Source organism: Esox lucius, chromosome 16 (assembly GCF_011004845.1).
Source record: "Esox lucius isolate fEsoLuc1 chromosome 16, fEsoLuc1.pri, whole genome shotgun sequence".
Lineage (NCBI taxonomy): Eukaryota > Metazoa > Chordata > Actinopteri > Esociformes > Esocidae > Esox > Esox lucius.
The window spans coordinates 17282860-17306301 of NC_047584.1; the positions used below are offsets into that span (position 1 = coordinate 17282860).

Genomic DNA, 23442 nt, shown 5'->3' on the forward strand with positions numbered 1-23442 from the left:
TAACATTGTCATACTGTCATCTACGAATCAGATTCTAGCCAAGCGCCTGCGCTGCAAGTCAACGTGACGTCACACCCAGCATGGCGGTCAAGGTGACTCCGTCAATATTTCTTATCAGAAATTAGGATTACGTTAATTTAAGTTTTTTATTTCAATTGGATATGGACGCCAGTTTATTGATGCGGACGCATATATGATTCACTTTTTTTAAACGATCAGAATGGTCCTCTATCAGCATCTTTTCGTGGGCACGTCGGCCTTGGAGAGAGAATTGAGTAATGTTTACCTTGTTACACAGTGTATGGTTTATTGATCCAATGGAAATTACACCGCTACATTACACTGTATAGTTTGTTTATTGCTGTGTAGGTCGAGTGGCTGGTTCAGTGATGATAGTGGAATAGGGGACACGTTGCAGCCGTCAGGATCGGCATTCAGCTGTAAACTACGACTCATTATTGCTTTTTCAAACATCGAAACACGAGAATCATACAGCTTTAGCAACTGCTCGTCCTGTGATTTTATTATATTGTAGGACCTTTGCTATTCCGTTATGTACCAATTGAAGGCTCATACTGTCATTGCATTTCCAGATTCATCAGGGATGGGATTTCATTACTCCCAATTGTATTTTGTAGGTGGATACAACCGCAAGAGGCGATTCAAATGAACTGAGGACTATATTTCTGAAGGTAAGACAGTCAATCAAAATTGAACTTTAACTCAAAAAGTTTGCTAATTAGAAGTCATAATTTATATTTGTTATTTGAATCCAGAGGTATATATTCTATAAGGTTGGAACCGTGTTTGTCCAGTACCGTTCAAAAGTTTGGTGTCATTTAGAAATGTCCTTGTTTTCGTTTTGTTTTGTCAGTTGAAACCAAATTGATCAGAAATACAGTTTAGACATTGTTAATGTTGTAAGTTTATAATTTTAAAAGGCTAATTGATCATTAGAAATCCCATCTGCAACTGTTGTGCTGATTAAAGATTCAATAAAACAGGTCATTAGAATAGTTGAGTATCTGGATTATCAGCTATTGTGGGTTCGATTAAAGGCTCAAAATGGACCCGTCAGTCTATTCTTGTTCTGAGAAATGAGGGTTTTTCCATGCAAGAACTTGTCAGGAAAATGAAGATCTCGTACAATGCTGTGTACTGCTCCCATCACAGAACATTGCAAATTGGCTCTAACTAGAATAGAAAGAGGAGTAAGACACCCAGGTGCACACCTGATCAAATACATTAGGGTTTAGTTTGAGAAACAGACACCTCACAGGTCCTCAACTGGCAGCTTCATTCAATAGTACCTGCAAAACTCCAGTCTCAATGTCAACAGTGAAGAGACAACTCTGGGATGCTCTCACTCCTAGGCTGAGTTGCAAAGAAAATGCAAGACTGTCCAATAAAAATAAACGATTAAGATGGGCAAAAGAACACACATACTGGACAGAGGAATATTGGAAAAAAGTGTTCTGGACAGACAAATCTAAGTTTGAGTTGTTTGGATCACAAAGAAGAACATTAGACGCAGATCAAATGAAAAGATGGTGGAGGAGTGCTTGATTTCATCTGTTATGCATGGTGGAAGCAATGTGATGGTCTGGGGGTGCTTTGGTGTTGGTAAAGTGGGAGATGTGTACAGAGTATAGGGGATCTTGAAGAAGGAAGTTTATCACTCCATTTTGCAACGCCATGTCATTCTCTGTGGGCGGCACTTGATTGGAGCCTATTTTATCCTACAACAGGACAATAACCCAAAGCACAGCTCTGAACTATGCTAGAACTATTTAGGGAAGAAGCAGTCAGCTGGTATTCTGTCTATAATGGAGTGGCCAGCACTGGATCTCAACCCTATTGAGCTGTTGTGGGAACAGCTTGACTGAATGGTACGTAAGAAGTGCCCATCCAGCCAATCCAACTTGTGGGAGGTTCTTCAGGAAGCATGGGCTGAAATCTCTTTAGATTACCTCAACAAATGGAATGACAACTAGAACGCCAGAGGTCTAAAAGATAAGGAATAGAGGATTCTTAGACCAAAGCAAAGTTTGAAGGATAATTATTATTTCAATTAAAAATCATTATTTCTAACCTTGTCACTGACTATTTCCTATTAATTTGGATATCATGGTCAAAATTTTGTTTTCACGGTCAACAAGGACATTTCTGTGACCCCAAACTTTTGAATGGTTGTATGTCTATGCTTAAACAATGTTAAACAGTATGTTTTACTGCCACCAGGCCTCACATTTCACCATTTATTACACCATTATTTAATTATCTGTCTCATTGTCACACAGACTTATTTTTTGGTACACAGACAGATACACTTAGTGTGCAGCGTTAAGAACTTCCCTCGTCCAATACTACAAGGAAAGGTCATCACAAATGCTTGGACTAACTCTGGATCCCCTTTACCAAGGAATTTCTCCTTGACTGACTTATTTTACAGCGTGACATTTGCTTGACATTGACCTTCAAGATGTCTGGACAAGTCAGATGTTTCTGTTAATCATTTCAAACATGCGTTCCTCTGTGCTTTATTAAGTCACCCGCAGTACCAAGCACGGGATGAAACAGAGGGATGGCCTACATGTAGGCTGTTGTTTGGTTTGTAAACATTCTCCTGGCAACAGACAGTGCCAGGAAGGGACTCCTTATTTCACTAGTCATGTTTTAAGACCTTTTGCTTCCTTCATACAACACTTCAATGATTAATGTTGAAGGCACCCAATTAATATTAGGCATAACTGTTCTATTACACACTAGCAATAATTAGTAGGTAACATATCAATGTTAAGTTGCTTGTTCATTAATGGAAGCAAGGGCTATTTTATCAGTATTGCCTAATCGGTTGAAGAAGTGCTTGAGGCTTACTGTGAAGGTGAATGAATGCCAAATGATGTAGTGGAGAAATGGGTTGGAATTAATACGTTCACTTAAAATATTACCTTGTGTGTATTGAGATGTCTCTTTTGCATTCTTTGTGACATTCTTTTTGTTTCTAACTCTCACATATCTCCTTCACCATCTCATTTGTTCCCATTTCTATTCTCATTAATATTGTCTTTCTCTCTCTGTATATCTCTCTGTGTATCTCTCTATCTCTCTGTGGTTGACTGTACATTCAGACCCTTGGCCTTTACGCTGCCAGTTCGTGCAGCACTTGTATTTACTGAGCTATCTCTGTTCCTGCTTGTAACCCAACCCTGACTCTAAAACTGACCTTTAGGTTTCTAAGCCTGGACGAGTGGTCAGTTTTAGCCTGACCAGTAAATAGGTTGCATCGTTTGCAGCAGCAGTATAACAGGAAAATGCTATATTCCTTTTTTTAAGTTTAGCAGGTGTATTGAGTTTTTTTTAAGTGTACAATTGAGTTAAAGCCTACATGTCTCTAGTACTTACACTGCTCTGGTACTTATGTTACATTGTTTTTACAACATACAATATTTGTTATAATAGTATACTGCACAACACTTATCTCCATACATGATTGTGACACTTGACAGGACTGTGGTTTCTTTGTCTTGATGGCTTTCTGAGCAATAGCTTGTAATGAGTTTTTGTGTATTAAACCGCGATACACCCTGGTATCTCTGTTCATTTTAGATTTTTGAAACTTCATTGAAATGTCATGGAAGCAAGTATGTGAAATGCTCTGTTTATCCACAGCTCACCTAATAAAATTACTAGAATACAATGAATTGCAAAAACTATGTTTTGCCTAGCATTGATTGGATGTTTGAAAAGCAAATGGGGTTCATTTTAATCAACAGCAACAAAAAACCACTATAGTGACAAAATAAATTGCGTTAGGTTGTCCTGATTTCAAATAATCTGTTGTCATGAGTAAAATAACATGTTGACAGCTAACCATTGGATGAACAGTGATATAAGACAAAGAAAGGCAGCTTTGTGAAGGGAGTTCTTGTATGGGAATGAGTTGGTATATTGAGTTTTAGATAATTCCTCTTACATTCACCTGGGTATTTTGCCTCCCATACAGCATTCGAGTGTGGTGGAGAATGGGGAGCATTACATGTCCCCTAGGGACTTTGTGCAGAACTTTCTGGGTTTGCACGTCCAGCCCGACCACAACCGCAAGACTGTGCAGCTGATAGCTGGAGTAGCCGACACCAGCAAGGATGGGTAAGTCCTGTCGCACAATGCGCTTATAGTAAACCTGTAAAGGAAGACGTGGAATAAATATCCCTGCAATACATCATATCGGACCTTTGGAATCAAGGAGTTTGGTAAGAAAATGTAAATCATATTTGAATGTATTCTGATAATGTCACCAACCTGATCCCAATGTAACCCAGGGTGATTCAGAGAATGTGGTTTAAAATGTTACTTTTATTTACCAAGATAAGGAGTATTAAATAGAAATCAGTAGTAAGGAAAGGGGTTAGTTATTTATAACAAATCTGTTCACATTGGTTGAACTGCCATCTTTATCAGTTGTTTAACACCTGTATTCAACTGATAAGATAAGCTCCCCTTTTGTTTGCATAATGCCAGTGACTAGAGATACAACGTCCACTAGTTGGGACGTTTCTTCTGTAACTACTTCTGTAGTAGAGAAAGTTAAGTAAAACAGTACTAGGTTATCAATAAGTGTTTTTGCTTTTTACATCAGCTGTACCGGTAGGCTACAGTTTGTGAGCTGAAGTCAAGTCAGTGTTGCTGCTGTACTTTTGTCTTTGTATATGCTCTCCTGCATTCAGATGGTGCTCTTTCTGTCTTGTCCAGATTGATCTCTTTCCAGGAGTTTATGGCCTTTGAATCGGTTCTGTGTGCTCCGGATGCACTTTTCATAGTTGCCTTTCAGTTGTTTGACAAGACCGGGACAGGAGACATCTCATTTGGTATGTACATGAGGATTTAGGCTGTGTGGGGATATCTGTGCTGTTACATCCCAGACGTGTCTGTTTAATGTCATTAATCATGTCATAGCCAGTGGGCACAGGATCAGTTGAGCATTTACCTAAGGGGCCATGATCTGATGAACATCAAATCTCCCATTGTGCAAGACCAGGGTTGGCCTTTGGGCCATGATCTCACTAACCCTGTAAGAGGATTCAAAAAATATGTTTTTAAATTATTTTAACTAAACCCAGGGAAAAACAATATTGCTGTTTTTAGATGTAGAAAATAAATGTGTATCTCTCATGTAACTCTCGGTATGGAGTGTGTATTAATTTAACTAGTGTCTCCTAAGACCATGTGTCTCTATACTGGGATTCTGGAGACTACACAGTTGGCGGGCCGCTCGGTCTGCTCATCCTATTCTAAAAATCTCTTTCAAGAGAGGAATTGTCTCAGCTCTGAGCGAGCTGTATGTAATTCCACATCATAACAAGTCCCATCTGACAGAGGGAGAGATGAGTCCAGCGAGTCACAGAAACGGGGACAAAGGAGTTGTTGCAATGCTCATTGTGTAGCAGGGGCCCCCATGCAGGGAAAAGAAAATGAAGGCAGAGATTGTCCTAGTTCTGCTTTGAGCTCACACAAAATGAAGGCTACGGAATTGTCAGCAAGGCCATATTCCCTCTCTGTGCATTGTCGATTGGATTCATAGTTTCCCAGAAATTAGGTAAGGACATTCTTTCTTTCTTTCTTTTAATCAATGTTAATCATCAATCTGTAATTTTGCAGCCAATGTGCGGGACATCTTCAGCCAGACCACAGTGCACCACCACATCCCTTTCAACTGGGACTGTGAGTTCATCCGGCTACACTTTGGCAATGACAGAAAAAAGAACCTCAGCTATCTGGAGTTCACACAGTTTCTGCAGGTACAGCAGGAATGGACACGACCCTAACCCACCTCCCGAACAGTACAAATACAGTGGGGAGAACAAGTATTTGATACACTGCCAATTTTGCAGGTTTTCCTGCTTACAAAGCATGTAGAGGTCTGTGATTTTTTATCATAGGTACACATCAACTGTGAGAGACGGAATCTAAAACAAAGATCCAGAAAATCACATTGTATGATTTTTTTAATAATTAATTAGCATTTTATTGCATGACATAAGTATTTGATCACCTACAAACCAGTAAGAATTCCGTCTCTCACAGACCTGTTAGTTTTTCTTTAAGAAGCCCTCCTGTTCTCCACTCATTAGCTGTATTAACTACACCTGTTTGAACTCGTTACCTGTATAAAAGACACCTGTCCACACACTCAATCAAACAGACTCCAACCTCTCCACAATGGCCAAGACCAGAGAGCTGTGTAAGGACATCAGGGATAAAATTGTAGACCTGCACAAGGCTGGGATGGGCTACAGGACAATAGACAAGCAGCTTGGTGAGAAGGCAACAATTGTTGGCGCAATTATTAGAAAAGTTCAAGATGGTGGTCAATCTCCCTCAGTCTGGGGCTCCATGCAAGATCTCACCGCGTGAGGCATCAATGATCATGAGGAAGGTGAGGGATCAGCCCAGAACTACACGGCAGGACCTGGTCAATGACCTGAAGAGAGCTGGGACCACAGTCTCAAAGAAAACCATTAGTAACAGACTACACCGCATGTCTAGGCCCGTCTGAAGTTTGCCAATGACCATTTGGATGATCCAGAGGAGGAATGGGAAAAGGTCATGTGGTCTGATGAGACAAAAATAGAGCTTTTTGGTCTAAACTCCACTCGCCGTGTTTGGAGGAAGAATAAGAAGGATGAGTACAACCCCAAGAACACCATCCCAACCGTGAAGCATGGAGGTGGAAACATCGTTCTTTGGGGATGCTTTTCTGCAAAGGGGACAGGACGACTGTACCGTATTGAGGGGAGGATGGATGGGGTCATGTATTGAGAGATCTTGGCCAACAACCTCCTTCCCTCAGTAAGAGCATTGAAGACAGGTCATGGCTGGGTCTTCAGGACAACGACCCAAAACACACAGCCAGGGCAACTAAGGAGTGGCTCCATAAGACGCATCTCAAGGTCCTGGAGTGGCCTAGCCAGTCTCCAGACCTGAACCCAATAGAAAATCTTTGGAGGGAGCTGAAAGTCTGTATTGCCCAGCGACAGCCCCGAAACCTGAAGGATCTGGAGAAGGTCTGTATGGAGGAGTGAGCCAAAATCCCTGCTGCAGTGTGTGCAAACCTGTTCAAGAACTACAGGAAACGTATGATCTTTGTAATTTCAAACAAAGGTTTGGTACCAAATATTAAGTTCTGCTTTTCTGATGTATCAAATACTTGTCATGCAATAAAATGCAAATTAATTACTTAAAAATCATACAATGTGATTTTCTGGATTTTTGTTTAAATTCCGTCACTCACAGTTGAAGAGTACCTATGATAACAATTACAGACTTCTACATGTTTTTTAAGTGGGAAAACCTGCAAAATCAGCAGTCTATCAAATATTTGTTCTCCCCACTGTATATATCTTTTTTTATAACTTAAATGCTAGAAGCTTTTTTTCAGTCGTGGATTACACAGACAAGTGGGGATTTTAATTACATAACAAACGCACACTTATGTAAATTGGAGCTGTAACAGTATGTAATCAGGACTGGGTTTTGTAGGAGTTTTAAATGAGCCACAAGGCCAGTGGTATGGCTGCGGACAGAGCTTGTTTGGAGTGAGGAGGCTTGTGGGCTCCGTTGAAGCTGGGTGGTCTGGGACTTGGAGGAGCATGGCTGTGGTTCCACAGCTCTAATGTATGCCATCCCTCATAGCAGTTTGCGGTGGATCATGGTTGACTAAGGGTTTCCACCAGAGGGACTCTTGTGTGTGACACTATCCCTTTTCAACCAACATTGGGTTTAGCTGTCATTTCTCCACTGATGCTTTGTAACATTGTTTCCAGCTAATAGCTTCTGGAATGTGATTCAGCCAAATCTGACAAAGTGGGAAACAAAACTGCTGTTTAAGCAAAATATGGCCAGACAGTTTAAATTGTTCTCATAAAATGTTTTATGATTTTCATTGAAATAAATCAAAGCACGCCTGTAGCGTACAGGTATTAAGTTCTGTGATCAATGCCATCAATAGTGTACCATTTTAGTATTGTACCTGCATTTTGAATGCCCCACATGTTTTATTATGAAACAACAGAATACAACAACAATCATGAATCAAGACACAAATAATGCAGCTTTTTTTACATTAGAAAACAAGAAAAACAGACATAAAAGTAAATCTGCAAGCAGCTTTTTCAGATTTCATATTTCTGCTGTGACACACTTCGAGACAAATTAGACCCTTCCCCATAATTAGCTTATCTACTCCTTAGCTCACATTCCATAACATCACAAATAAACAATAAAAAGATTATGCAATTGGTTTTCAATGTCTTTTCCACAATTTCCAGTTCCATACTTAAAAAAAAGCTGTTCTTCCAGAACCGTTAGTCCGATCCCGATAAAATGTTGTATGTAGTAGCTATGTGCCCATTTCTTTAAATGCTATATTTTCCAATCCCGCTGAGTCACTGAGCTTGCCTGAATATTCTCGTGCAACCGCACCACCTCTAGGCCAAAATACACTTTTCAGATTTTCGCTTTTAATTGCACTCAACCGGTGTTCCTATTCGGAATCAGACCTTTATTTAACAAAGAAGGAAAACCAGAAGAGTTTTAATAGCCTTGGTTTTAGGGATATTAAAACATGACCTTTATAAGGTCACCGTGTGGTTGAGCAGAACATATCTGCACACCTTGTGTCTTACAATAGTTTTGTTAAGATCTGAATATCTACTAAGCCCTCCAGAATGATTCGGTTCCTAGGTATGTATGAACATAAAATGCTATAAAAACATTATCAAATTGATCTTACATTTTTTTTTTTATTAATTGAAGGAAAAATCTTTAAAGGAAATAAAATATTATCACAATTATTGATACCCTTGCATTAAGTATTATGTGCAGCTTTCCTTTGTCAAGGTATCAGCCCTGAGTCGTCTCCAATAAAGTCTAACGAGGTGGGAGAACACACTGGAAGGGATTTAAGAACATTGTTCAATACAGAAAGTCCAGATCCCAGAGTCTATGGCAGTACAACCACCCCACAACATCACAAATCCACCACCATACTTCACATTGGGGATTAAGTCATTTTCTGTATAACCATGACTCTTTTTACGCCAAACCCACTTCTGGTGTTTATTTCAAAAATACAAAACGTAGCCTCTTCAGACCATAAAACCTGGTTCCAATGATATCTAGCCAACTTGGTGACAACAGAGGCTTTCTTCTGGCAGCCCTTCCACATAACTTGTTGGCGTGGCATCTAATTGCAGTTTTGGAGACTGGAGACCAAATATTGCAATTCTCCACCTGTGATCTTGACTCCACTTGAACCATTATTCTTACTCTGCGTGGGGTCATAATACGCGTAAAAGGATAATCACATTTGTTTTGTTTTATTTCTTAATTATTGTCCTAATAATAACAGAGAGGGTATTTTCAGGCACATAACTATATTTTAATAGCCATTGCCCAATTTATGCAGGTCAGTAACGTTTTGAGTATTATTTTTGTGTTTTCTTGCCTTTCCCAAGTTGATGGATGACTAAGTGATTTTAGTGTGTGTGTGTCACCTCGTATTTATACCCCAGCGAAACAGAATGTCAAAGATGATCGCTTAAGAATTCCCAAAGACTTAGATGAAGTGAAAGTGTAATCACAATATGCAGTAATTTGATTTTTTTCATCCCAAATTCAAGGGGTGCCAATAATTGTGATGATAATTTCTTGATGATGATCAAAAGACTTTGAACTATTTTCACGCAATTACAGGTTACATTCATGTGATTTTAAATGTAATATCAAGTTGAAAAAACCACAATGACATTTTCACATCCTTTTTGGATATTTACCGGGGGTGCTAATAATACTGGCAGACACTGTGTCTGATTTATAGGGATTTATGTTAGAACATGAAAATATATTGCAATAACATATAGTCTGGAAAATATTGCATTATTATAATCTTGTCCATAGATGCTACACATAAAGTTACATGCAGATTGGTCATTCTGGAGTAGGGATTTATGTTCTTTAGGAAAATTCACTATGTGAGACTTTATGGGTCCAAAAGGCAAATTTGTTTCTTGTGTGGAGGTGGAAACTATGTACTAAATGTTACAACTTTATGTCACAGGGTGAGGTGTGTGAGCTATGGAAAATTTCACAGCATATCGCTTGTTATAGCGCCACCATCAGGCCAGTTGGCATGGCATTGCAAAGACCAGTTTACAACATAAGAATTCTGCCAAGATTAACCTTAATATGCCTTACAATCTCTCTTGAATTTGCACTTCCTTTTTCCATGAAGGAAACTGAAGTAGAAGAATAATAACCTACACTAAGAAATCAGCATCACTGCTGAAAACCTACTAAACACAGACCAGAGACCAAAGTGAAGACATAAAAAAAAATTAAACTCACTTTCAAAACACCCTTTTTCCATCCAGAAGACTCAGCCCACCCCCTAGATTCGGCAGAAACCCTCTGGCCTATCTGCATTTGGGTGTCAGAGTAATCCAAACTATTCCAAGATGTGAAATACAAGTACTGTATATGGTCTAAAAAGTGACCACATTGCACTGTACTCTGTTCTAACCCTATGAGTCAGATGACTGGGATCCGCTGGTAGTATGTGATCTGCTTTGACAGCGGCACTGACCCAGGGTCAGTGGCCCCCTTGCTTCCCTTCTGATTGCATGGCTGTCCCGCTGAATCATCCCCTTGCTCCTCCGGACACACCTGTCTGCTTCCCTGCACAGTGCTGGGATCAGACTTCGGCGCGACATGGTTTTCATTAGTCATGAGAGACAGCGGTGATTAAAAGAGCCAGGCTGTAGCACTGTCACATGATGCTTCTGCATGTGTCAAGCAACGCCCAATGTGATGTCATACCGTGTTGTTTTAGTTTTTTTGTTGGTCATATTCTATTCCGTCCATGGTGATTCCATGTTTCTGTGTCACAGGAGCCGTCTGTTTGGATCATTTGTTAATACAGTGACCCTTTCCCCTCTCGTTGTAGGAGCTGCAGCTTGAACATGCCCGCCAGGCCTTCGCCCAGAAGGACAAGAACAAGAGTGGCGCCATCTCCGCCATGGACTTCAGCGACATCATGTCCACCATCCGCCAGCACATGCTCACCCCGTTTGTGGAGGAGAACCTGGTCTCTGTGAGTTAGAGGCGGCTACGGTCTCACAGATTCAACAGGAGTTGGTTGTAAGGTCACAGAACGCTCAAGGAGACCTCACACCGTCTGCTCCTCTCCGCAGGCCGCCGGAGGCAGCACCTCCCACATGGTGAGCTTCTCTTACTTCAATGCCTTCAACGCCCTCCTCAACAACATGGAGCTGATCCGCAAGGTGTACAGCATGCTAGCCGGCACGCACAAGGACACCCTGGTCACCAAAGGTAGCCTACCACACTTGCACAAGCGAGGATGTGATTTCAATGTGTGAACCCAGGCTGTACACTACCATCATGGGAGTTTCACCTCTCTTGGCAGATTGGTGTCAGGAAACACAGGAACATTTTACCCTAGCTCTAAGTAAATAAGGTAAATGAACACTGTCCTGTTGTTTCGTTAGTTTAGCCTTTCCCCTTAGCTCTGTCGTGAATGCGATAGTCACCTGTTGTCTCTGAGTTTGTCATCTTTAGATTGTGCTGCGGATTTGGCTGGTTCCCCTTGCAGTAAGCCCTCCTGCCCTCCACATCCCCATTACCCTAGTCCTAATGCCTGGTTTCATAACGTAGCATGTCTCTTCTGCTCCCTACTGCTCCAGAGGAGTTTGTTAGCGCTGCCAACAAGTTTGGTCAGATCAATCCGATGGAAATCGATATCCTGTACCAGCTCTCCGGCCTCCATGCTCATTCTGGGTAAGACTCGTTCTCATTGACACGCACAATGTGGTGTATGCACCGTCAGATGTGAAATGACTCCACGTGAATCTCCACATGAATTCTAACACATTTGAGGAAAATGATGATTCTGTGAATGGAATAATGTAGAGCTATATTTATTGGATGTCAACTCAATGATATTGCCTATTCTGTTTAATAGCCTTGGCGGCTCCACTGGTTGATTTACGAGAGAAACCTAAGCATGGCATACTTTTACAATCCTTCGGGCCAGTGGGGAATGTCTCACTGGCATTACAAGCCCTTTATGTACTGCTTGAGTTGTGGGCATACATCCAGCTTTGTTGTTGCTTTGTGTATACAAACTCCTATTTAAGAGGCAATAACCTCAAGTTATAAGGCTATTAAATGTCTGTGGAAAGTCTTGCATCACCTCTGCGTGAGGGATGCCGTGTTCGTTTTGTCTCCGCGTAACGTTGCGATTCCTCCCCTGTGGTTGTGAAGCAAGCTCAACTTGGCGGACATCGAGAGGATAGCACCGCTGGAGGAGGGCGTGCTCCCATACCACCTGGCTGAAATCCAAAGACAGGTGAATGACTGCCCTCGTGGAGATTACCTGCTGCCGCCTTTTATCTTCTGCATGCCTTTTGTTTCCCCCCATTATGCTTTCTCATTACTGTGCAGCGAAAGGGAGGGTGTCCATGTTCAATGATGGAATTAGCCGGAGTGCCGGTGTTTTCTCTTTCCTTGTGATCACATTAGGAACACCCAGGATAAAAGTCCTCCCAATTATAGGTACAAAAGAGGAATGGATTGTTGCAATGTTCCCGGTTTTCTAAAAGCCTGTCCCATTTTATTCAGTGTGGGCATATACATCAGGCGCAATCACACATCTGAGAATCTAATAGGAGGCTTTTATCAGGGTGGCTTTTCAGGAGTCCGTGAGTGTGTGAAACCTCTGGCTAAGTCTGTTTAGTGTAGCAGGCTAGGGTGTGTGCTCTGGAGGTGGATTTGAAAGGAAGGAAATAGTTCTTATCTTTTGGGACAGTGCTGCTGTAAATCGGACTGCGGTCAGGACTTGGTCTGCTCAAGCTCGGAGGTCTTGAATGGTATTTTGGGGAAAGGGAAAGACACGAACATGTTGCCGTTCTCAGGTTTGCCCTTTGTGGAAGTAGGGTAATTGCTTAGATCCTTTGATCAGGGTCTCGATCTCGTTAGCATTCTGCCTTCAGTGAAAGCAGCTGGGTATGAGGAATGGCCTGGTCTGGGAGATGTTGCTCACTGCCCCGAGGAAGGCAGGCACCGCAACTGTTACTCAGCCAGTGTTATAATTCATGTAGATGCCTATCTTCACATGGGAAAAGCTTGAGGGACCAATCTTTTACACGGCACAACAGAGAATAACAAAACGGCCTCCACTTTCAACTTCAAGGATATAAGCAAGAGATCAGGGAGATAGGACGAAATAACACCTTTTTGAAAGGGAAAACCCTTAACGTGCAGCCCCTTACTAACTCCATCTTATACACAGCCCTGAATAGCCCTGCTATAGTCTGCTTAGTGGATCCCTGACCAGCATGTCTGTCAGTGACTGAACAACACTTCTACCACCACGATGAGAAGTCTACATTCCAGAGCTTTTCTGCTCTGTTGAGTGGTCCATACCACTTCTCTTTTCCGCAATGTATCTGGTTCACTTCTGTTTAATAGAAGTCAATTCATTCCTGGTGTTCTGATACCCCATCTTTCTCCAGATTCATTCCAACGCCGGCGTCTTTTCTCCCTCCACAGCAAGCTCACGGGGATCCACATAGGTCCGTCCTGCTCCAGGCTGCAGAGTCTGCTTACAGGTTCGGTCTGGGCGCGCTCGCTGGAGGTGAGTGACATGTCTGCGGCAGAGCCCCAGGCCCACTGAGGGGTAACCCAAGCCGGTCAGACTGACGCACTGAGGCCCTGGGGACTGGGGTTGCCCATTGTGCTGCTGGAAGAGGTGCTCTGATCTGAGGCTCCCGCATTGTGCGCCCATGCCACCGGTGGCTCCAGGCTGTCTTTGAAAGCCGCAGCTTTGGAATGACACAAATCTTCCGGAACCGCACTGGCATCCTAATTATACTGGAAGGAACTGATACAAGGAGCCTCTGACAGAGAGGGAGGGAGGCGGGTAGAGGAAAGGGGGGGGGGGGACAGAGAGAGACGGACACACTGACTCTTTGGGTCTTTGCGCCAGCAGCTCAGGAAGCTGATCAGTTCTGAATGACCCGTGGACAGTTGAGGGTTAGAAGTATTGCGATGCATTGTGAAAACAGCGCCTCTCCATGGCCATAATGAGATCTTTCTCACCCTCTGTCACTGACGAACGGGGAGAAGGCTCTCTGCATGCTTGAGGGGCAGAGTCATTACAGGGCCTTTGATGTCAGATACAAGACATGACAAGACGCTGTGGCTATAAGAGCTGCATTTAGAGCAGCCTGCTGCATGGCTGCTCCTCAGACACGTTCTACACAGCGCCTCCCCCCACAGACCTCATAGTCACTGTCTGGGCATAATCACTGTTGTTTCTCACATCTCTATAGCTAAACAGTAAAACAGCATCCAGCAGCTATACCCCACCTAAAAACTGTCTGCTAAAGAATTTAAATGATTGGTATTGATGTATGTTTGCTGTGTCTGGTTCTATGAAGATTCAAAGAAAATTATCACCAAGAGGTTAATGTTGACAGTGTGAATACAGGACCGTATGTTGACGGGTTGAATACAGGACCGTATGTTGACGGTGTGAATACAGGACCGTATGTTGACGGTGTGAATACAGGACCGTATGTTGACGGTGTGAATACAGGAACGTATGTTGACGGTGTGAATACAAGAACATATGTTGACGGTGTGAATACAGGACCGTATGTTGACGGGTTGAATACAGGACCGTATGTTGATGGTGTGAATACAGGGCCGTATGTTGACGGTGTGAATACAGGACCGTATGTTGACGGGTTGAATACAGGACTGTATGTTGACGGTGTGAATACAGGGCCGTATGTTGACGGTGTGAATACAGGACCGTATGTTGACGGGTTGAATACAGGACCGTATGTTGACGGTGTGAATACAGGGCCGTATGTTGACGGTGTGAATACAGGGCTGTATGTTGACGGTGTGAATACAGGGCCGTATGTTGACGGTGTGAATACAGGAACGTATGTTGACGGTGTGAATATAGGACCGTATGTTGACTGTGTGAATACAGGGCCGTATGTTCATAGCGTAAATACAGGACCGTATGTTGACGGTGTGAATACAAGAATGTATGTTGATGGTGTGAATACAGGAACGTATGTTGACGGTGTGAATACAGGACCGTATGTTGATGGTGTGAATACAGGACTGTATGTTGATGGTGTGAATACAGGAATGCATGTTGATGGTGTGAATACAGGACTGTATGTTGACGTTGTGAATACAGGAACGTATGTTGATTGTGTGCTGATTGCCGTATGATTTTAAGCCACGGGTGCGACAGCGGTGTACCCCATTGACCTGGTGAAGACCCGTATGCAGAACCAGCGCTCCACCAGCTCCTTTGTAGGAGAGCTCATGTATAAGAACAGCTTCGACTGTGCAAAGAAAGTTCTCCGATATGAGGGATTCTTTGGATTCTACAGAGGTATGTACTGCCGCATGACAACGGTGTCTTTCATTATGTAATGCTGGATACACTGGCAAAACAAGTTGTGTTGTAGTGCCAGGATCCTCATCAGCATGGTTTGCATAATACACAAACTTTTGCCTTCAATATTTAGAATTTTCCAGTCCTCATTACTATTTAAAAACTGTAAAAGTAGCAATTTTTGTCGGGAGTTTGTCTGCAATGTTTGACAGGAAAGTATGGAAAGATTGAGATTTTCTTTCTGAAAGAGCAATATGATCTGGATTCGAACCCGTTCTATAGCAGTGAATGTTCACCGGAGGCAGCTGCCGCTTAGACCACGTATACGTTAGAATAAAATGTTTTACAAAAACTCTACCTGTCAGCATGGGGCCAGTCCAAAGTACGCAGTGCTACAAAAAAGACCAAATAAAACACCAAACACCAGGTGAAAAGACTAACACCAGGCAAACACATAAGGTAAACACCAGGTGAAAAGGAAAACACCAGAAGAAAAGACAAATACCAGGTTAATAAATAAACACCAGGTGAAAGGGCAAACACCAGGTGAAAGGGCAAACACCAGGTGAAAAGGCAAACAAAAATTACAGAGGTCCATGACATGACATTTCATGACCTAGACAGCTGAAAAGCTCCCCGAGGGAAAGCCCCAACAGAACTGGTTTAAAAGTGTCAGATCCATGTTTTCTTGTGGTAGCGATAACAGGGCTGAAGGCTTGCGATATACCCTGTAACACCCCCGCAGTTCACAGCTCTCAGATGAAGGAAGTCAAGACTGCCATCTACTGTTGCCTCCAAGCTCTTTGTTCGGCCCTCCCTGCTCTCCCTCTATCTTTCCACACGGTTGGGAGGGCGGGTTAACTGAGAGACAGACACGCTTGGCTGTTTTCTGGCTGCATACCACGAGCAGTCACTCAGCGGTTCCTTCAGAAGTTTATCTGGCTTGCTGAAGGACGGATGGTGAAACAGTACGGCCCCCCCCCCACCTCCCCCAGCAGGGCCACACAGCTCTTTCTGTTTCCCACCATTCGGGGATCAGGCCACAACAATGCTGAGCCCATAGAGCTGTCATATATTGAAGCATTATTTTATTTTGTTCAGTTTCAATAGATATCATCGTTCGGTGCCTTCAATGTATCGGCCCTGTCCGTAAATATTGTGGGTTTATTTTAGCGGAATCGTTGTTTATTTCATTTTGTTGACTCTCAATGTTAATTTTCGGTCAGTGTCTTTGGTACACAGCACAAACAAAACTGCAAGAAAATCTATCTATATTTGAGGAGATATTTGCTTGAAATAAGTGAAATAATCTGCCAATGGAACAAGATAAATTACTTTATATTCAAGGCATATTTTTAGGATGGTTAGATTTTTTACCTGAAAACAGGGTAAATATACTTGATAAGAAATGTTTCGGAGTGTAATCTGAATGGTCTACATGAATGTTTTACAGGTCTTGTACCACAGCTCATCGGTGTTGCCCCAGAAAAAGCTATCAAACTCACGGCAAGTCATCACAATCATTTACCATAGAGTGCCTTCACTTAGATAGTAAGGAAACGCTGTAGAATTTGTATGTTGAACATGAATGCCATCTAACATAAAAAAAAACCATTGTGTTCCAATGTCTATGACAGGCCTAGATGCAGTCACGGTGAGTTTTCCTTAGGCGTGTATTTCTTCAAACATGTGAATTGAGTGTGGTTCTTGTTGTATTCTCCTCTTTTCTCACAGGTGAATGACTTTGTGAGAGACAAGTTCACCACCGGGGACAACACTATTCCGCTGCTTGCCGAGATCTTGGCCGGTGGAGCGGTAAGTTTAGGGTTTGAGGACGTCTCCGTATAGATACTGTCTAAGTAGAGTGAGGGGTGAAAGACGTGGGCTTCATGTAAAGCAGAGGGAAAGCATTAGCAGCTGCTACGTTGACTTGCTTGCATCTAATTGATCTTGATGTGAGGGAAGTGAAACAAGATTTCTGTTGAAACTAAAACATTATGTACGATTCTCTCCGTTTATGAACGTTTGTATCTCAAGGGTGTACACTGTGAATTCCAGACATTGAGCCAAAAAAGGAAGACATTTTTGTGGTTTTGTATCTTTCAATTTTAAGGTTCAACTTAATTCTTTCTGATGGTTCTGGATCTACAATTATAAGCTTTTCATTTTCAATTTGAATTATGGATATTGAATTATTGTGTATGAACGTAAGCTCTAATTTAAGCTTCCCATCGCTGTATTGACATCCTCAATAAGTGGGGGGCCTGGATAGGAAGGTGCTCTTTGGTCTGTGAACCCTCTAATTGGGCACAATTTGAGAAATGATGCCTGTGAATGGACTATTTTTACCCTAGCGTGCTAATTTGGCACGCTGTAACGTTTGGTGAGTGCATCAGAGGATTAAAGCACGTAATTCCATCACCCTACCTCTACGCTGAAGGAGACCAAATGAAATGAAACAGACAAGGCGCGGTGGACAGCCTGCAGGTTGCCTACGGAGGGCAGGGTCTGCGGGGTCGTGACCCCTGTCAGGCTGTAATTGGAGGAAGAAGGCCTGGAGGGCCCTGGATAGAGCTGGCTCTACCTCAATGTGATTGAGTTTGACAGGACTGCACATACCTGAGGCCTGATCTGCTACGGGCCCATGGGCACCACAGGTCCACACGCCATACAAACACAACAAAAAGCAGAACATACACTCTAGAACTTCAGGTGAAGATAGTCTTCTAGTTCTGGTGAGAGGCCCCCATCCTACATCAGATGAACATCATCATAATCATGCAACGTGGTTCCCAAGTCCTCAAGGGCAAATGTTTCGCAAGCTTGTGGAGATGGTCTGCAACGTTATCCTGTGTGACGGAATGAATGAGTGGAAAAGATGGGGAAGATAGCGACAGAGGGATGACTGCATAGATCTTCAGAGTAGCGGAAATTCCCCCTTCCACTTTGAAAATGACTAAATGTGCCTGAGCTTTTTTTAGGACAGGCACTCGGATGTTTACAGATAGGACCCCTGCCCTCCGTGTCACCAGCAGGCGTCCAGGGGCCTGATTTGATTTAGGGAGGCTGATAAATGTGTCTGAGTCAGAAGGGCTGCGCCCTGGGGCGTCCCTGCCGCGGTCCGAAGCAGAGCAGGGTGATACAGCGGTCTCCCCTGGGAGTGGGGGTGAATTGGGGAAGTGTGCAGGGCGAGGCCGAGCTGGGCCACTCACCCCTCCTCAGGAGCTGCCTCGGGGGGGGGAGGGAAGGGGCAGAGGGCTGGTGCCGGGGTCAGGACCTTGCAGCCATGAACCAGGCTTCTCCTCACACCACGCCTGTTCTTGCCTGACCCCACTGTTTCCTCCCTCAAAGCCTGCTTGTTTCTCCTGCTCCCATTGAGGCCACTCTCTGACAGGGTGACATCAGCACTACATAAGTGTCTTTTGTGGTTCAGTTTACCAAGCTAATTTGAAAATGCTTATTGGGGTGAAATGCTTAGACACCGTAAGTCATTATCTTGTTCATTACAGACTGACCCCTGAGATGTTGTAAAACATTAACCACACGCCTAATCATGGGAAATAATTGAAAACAAACAAACTTGTTTCTCATGATTCAATTACAGATTTTTTTTTTGGCTTGATAAATGGGACATATTATGTATATGTAATTGGTTCGGCATATTGAGGCCTATGATAGAATTACACTGCTGTTAACAGTGCATTGTGCCATGTACCTTCTCACCCTTTACCTGGTTGCCCTACAGGCTGGAGGCTCCCAGGTGATCTTCACCAACCCTCTGGAGATAGTGAAGATCCGTCTCCAGGTGGCTGGAGAGATCACCACGTCCCGTAGGGTCGGTGCCCTGACCGTGGTCAGGGACCTGGGCCTCTTTGGCCTCTACAAGGTAGGCACAGCACCATTCACACATCACAGGACACCCCGTAAAACCACGGGTTCAGCCTGACTCAACAACTTCTTGATTTCCGCAAGGCCAGCCAATGCTGCTGTGAACCACACACAGTATGACTTGGTAACAACTCTGTTACATAAGACACTTGCAATATGAGCGTTCTGATGAGCAGGCAAAGTCTGCAGCAGGATGACAAGCTAGATTCCTCACTGACTATTCCAATCATATAATGTCTTTCCAAAACAGTGTTTAACATGCAGAGACCACGGCTGCCAACAACCAACAGTAAATGGGGGGGGGGGGGATTATGCCTTGCTACTGCTCCTTTCCAAGTTCTTGTGGGTTTCCTTACATCTTGAGTAATGCGTTCATGGTTCATATTTTAATGAGTAGCAGACAATGTGGAGCTTGTTAAGAGACCGACTTCCTCCCCTGTGGATGGGCCCAGCAGACCACGGGTCCATGTTAATACCGTCTTGGTGCTGTGGCTGAGAGACTGGGCTGTGTTGGAAGCTCTCTGGGGCTGGGGGGGGGGTGGTTTGCCTGGGGGCCTTCTGGCTCATTCAGCGACCAACTACACCACCAGGCTCCTCTGTGGTTTGGCTAAGGCTCACAGCCAGCCAACAGTAATACGCCGGAGCTCCCTGGCCAGATGATCCCGTGGCTGCCTCAACCACTGCCTTAACCTCTACACAATCAGGGCCAAACCTACTGGAATATGTTCAGTACACTAGAATATTCAGTGTGATCGTCCTATCCTGGACTTGAGGAGTGTAGACGTGGTCTCGTAAGTAATGATTCCAAATAAACCTGTGCAATATGCAGAATTTTCCATGGATCTAAAAGCACTTGAAGCATTGTTATGAGGAAAAGACTACAGGAACCCAGGCAGGTCCACGTTTATTTTCACATTCCCTGTACTGTAAAAACACTGTTTTTCGGGTATAGGTTTTTCCTTAAATCCTTGTGTGCATTTGTGTTGTAGGGAGCGAAAGCCTGTTTTCTGCGCGACATCCCGTTTTCTGCCATCTACTTCCCTGTGTACGCCCATACCAAGGCCGAGTTTGCGGACGCCGAGGGCAGAATTGGGCCTCTGCAGTTGCTAACTGCTGGAGCCATAGCAGGTAGATAGCGTCTAAGACCCAAGAATTGAAATGGTTCCAATCAACCTTTACAGTCATTTCCCATTAAACATGATTTAATCTACTTTCTGTTAGCTGTGCATGACTAAACATCCTGTAGCCCTTTCCGTTGTAAGCCCAGCCTTGTATCGCGTCACCGTTGTGATATTCCTGCACAGTGTCATAATGCAGCTTGTGCCACAACCCCAAAGGTATACCCGCCGCCTCCCTGGTGACCCCTGCTGATGTCATCAAGACCCGGCTCCAGGTGGCTGCCCGCGCCGGCCAGACCACCTACACCGGAGTCATAGACTGCTTCAGGAAGATCGTGGCTGAGGAGGGCTTCAGGGCCCTGTGGAAGGGAGCAGGAGGTAGGCAGGCACAGACACATGCACAAGCCTTCTGCAAATGAGCACTTTCGTGACTGGGAAATAAGGCAAGCTCTATCTCCCATAATTGCTCTCTTGAAGACATCAGAGGAAATGCAAAGTCCCACGTTATAATTTGAACGTCTCTCCACCCAGCCCGTGTCTGCAGGTCTTCGCCACAGTTTGGTGTGACCTTGGTGACTTACGAACTCCTGCAGAGATGGTTCTACATTGACTTCGGCGGACAGTGAGTGATTTCTGTGTGGTTGACCGCGGTGTGCTTCCACATTCTTGCAGTTTCTGCCTGGCATTGTGTGTTAACTATCTTTCTCAATGTCTCCTCCTCAGCCGTCCCATGGGCTCCGAGCCAACACCCAAGTCAAGAATCTCCAACCTTCCCCCTACGAGCGCCGACCACATAGGTGGCTACCGACTGGCCGCTGCCACGTTCGCTGGGGTGGAGAACAAGTTTGGTTTGCACCTGCCCAAGTTCAAGTCTTCCGGAGCAGTATCTGTTAGCCAAGCCCCAGCGGTGCCCAAAGCTTCGTAGGCTGTCTCCACATCACTTTACTGCTGAACAGCTGCATGCGCATATAGATGGGTGTCCTGAAATATCTCCCTCCCTTCATCCCTCTGAAATGGTTTGGTAAAAAGAAATCAAAAGTTTAGCACCTCCTCTGCTCCTGTCAAAGGAATCTGAAACACCCTTATATTAAATGCTGCATGAATAGTGCTTCCTTGGTTTGACTTTGCATAGCTTGCACAATTTTACTGTACATATTGTACTCCCCCAATAGAGACATTATGGCAGAGTGGTGTTATAATTGCTCCTGAAGACAGGCTTTGGCGAGGAAGACTGGTCAGTCACATTTCAGAGACTTGAAAGGATGTACAGATGTTTTTCTGAAAGTATTTATTTTGAAATCATTCAGGGTCTTGGGAAATAATTTAAAATGTATTTATTGTATTTTGTTGAAATAAATCATCAAAATTGTTCAATTCTAATTGTGAAAAGTACATTCAATTGGTGACAGTACAGGAGATTTGTTTGTAATAACGTTGGTCACAAATGGAAGGTTATACCTAGATACTACATGTAATATGGATTCATATTCATTGATCAATCTTCCAATATAGCATAATATCCCTAAGGTATTAAATGTTCACCAATTACTAATGGTTCTGAGATCTCAAATGTCGTACTTGAAGACCAACAGTCATGTACATAGACATTCAGACAGGCTGAAAGGTTACTTTCCCCCGATAGATTATAAAAACAGGTGGTCATTTGGTGCATCTAATGTACAAGGAACATAGCAAACCACAGTATGGTGACACCACAACATTCCTGTGCGTAGTAATGATGTGATAGACATACTACAGGTGAGGTGAACAGGGGCATCCAAGCATAGATGGCTAACAACACATCAGTCATGGTGACAGCAAACACAGGCTCGGGGGTGTGGGGGGGACCACAAACAGATTGAGTGGAACGTGAAACTGAAACGGAGGCTGCATCTAAACCTGCAACACGGTACAGACACCTGGAGTTGACATGGTGGTACCTTTAAGGCATTCTGGTTGTTGAGTACTTGAAAAGAGTACTTGAACTGATTTGTATTGCAGAGTAAGAAGATGGCTTTTGTTTCTGGTTGGGTCTGAGGATGATGGCCCTGTGCCTTATCCTGCCAGTCTGGTGTGCTGAACCAACTAGTTAACAAGGAGAAGGCAGACGTATCCAAGTTAAGAATGTGTATTTAATCTGTCTACAATGTTTCCAAAGAAAGGTGTCCATGCGTCTGATTACCGTCACAACTGCCTTCAAAAAAAGTAAAATAAAAAGTCTGACATTATGTAGCCCGACGCTGGTCCCTAGAATGGTGTTTCCATGGCGATCAGGCAGTAAGCCGCTGAGCGGCCAGCTCCTCCGCGTCATCCCGGTTCTCGTTGATCTCGGCCAGCGTTCGCACAAAGCGGGTCCACTCGTCGTTACGCGGAACTGCGATTTGCTGGGGGAGAGGAAGACAAAGCGTTGATCCGTGGGCCACAATACGAACACACATTGTTAGAGCTGGGGCCCTCTCAGGGGGCAGGGGGTCACAGGCAATCTTCCAACTGTCACTGAGACTTGACCTGACAGCGGCAGGGATCGGGGGGGGGGGTAAAGACTGAGCTGCTCTCTGTATCTGCAGCTCACCACTCTGTAAAATGACTGACAGACACTCAGACAGACCCTCAGGAGCCGTCTCCAACCAGATAGCTGGCCTCTGACAAGACAATGGCTTAATTGTTGTGAAGAGAAATGGAGCAAAGACGCTTTACCAGAGCCCCTTCACCTTCACTTAAGATACATTGGGGGAGGGGGGTGTTAAGGAAATAATCCCATTGAATCGAGGTGTATTTCATATTCAATACATATTTAAAAAAAAAAGTATGTTTCATCAACTAAACGGAGCCCCATGAAATGTTTTGTTTTATGATTCAGCATGTGTCTCAATTCAGGTTGAAAGGTTGGCAGAACTCCTAGTGCTTGGCTTTGTCAAAAATAATCAGGCGTTTTAA

General features: G+C 43.7%; 2 protein-coding genes across 9 annotated transcripts in view; one reads left to right on the forward strand and one right to left on the reverse strand.

Annotated features, from left to right (window-relative positions):
* On the forward strand, positions 1 to 22053 carry LOC105022489 (calcium-binding mitochondrial carrier protein Aralar1). 4 transcript variants are annotated; one of them, XM_010890955.4, is made up of 18 exons: positions 1 to 92; positions 639 to 692; positions 4007 to 4149; positions 4753 to 4868; positions 5659 to 5798; positions 11003 to 11149; positions 11250 to 11388; positions 11760 to 11853; positions 12340 to 12424; positions 13627 to 13711; positions 15338 to 15496; positions 16953 to 17005; positions 17234 to 17314; positions 19245 to 19385; positions 20377 to 20515; positions 20725 to 20883; positions 21037 to 21127; positions 21229 to 22053. In XM_010890955.4, the coding sequence occupies exons 1-18, from the start codon at positions 81 to 83 to the stop codon at positions 21428 to 21430; spliced, it is 2040 nt and encodes a 679-aa protein (XP_010889257.2). In that variant the 5' UTR covers positions 1 to 80; the 3' UTR covers positions 21431 to 22053. The 4 variants fall into 4 exon arrangements, with proteins under 4 accessions (XP_010889257.2, XP_028981629.2, XP_028981630.2 ...); XM_029125796.2 differs by lacking the exon at positions 1 to 92 and adding an exon at positions 119 to 275; XM_029125797.2 differs by lacking the exon at positions 1 to 92 and adding an exon at positions 303 to 440.
* The window catches only part of dync1i2a (dynein, cytoplasmic 1, intermediate chain 2a), a 26866-nt gene continuing 25246 nt past the window's right edge, over positions 21823 to 23442 (reverse strand). For 4 of the 5 annotated variants that reach the window (XM_034297647.1, XM_010890961.5, XM_034297648.1 and 1 more), the window contains one exon: positions 21823 to 22889. In XM_034297647.1, the coding sequence (XP_034153538.1) occupies positions 22776 to 22889 (114 nt within the window). In that variant the 3' untranslated portion in view covers positions 21823 to 22775. The remainder of the gene's footprint in view (positions 22890 to 23442) is intronic. The other variant, XR_004576899.1, reaches the window with a different exon arrangement.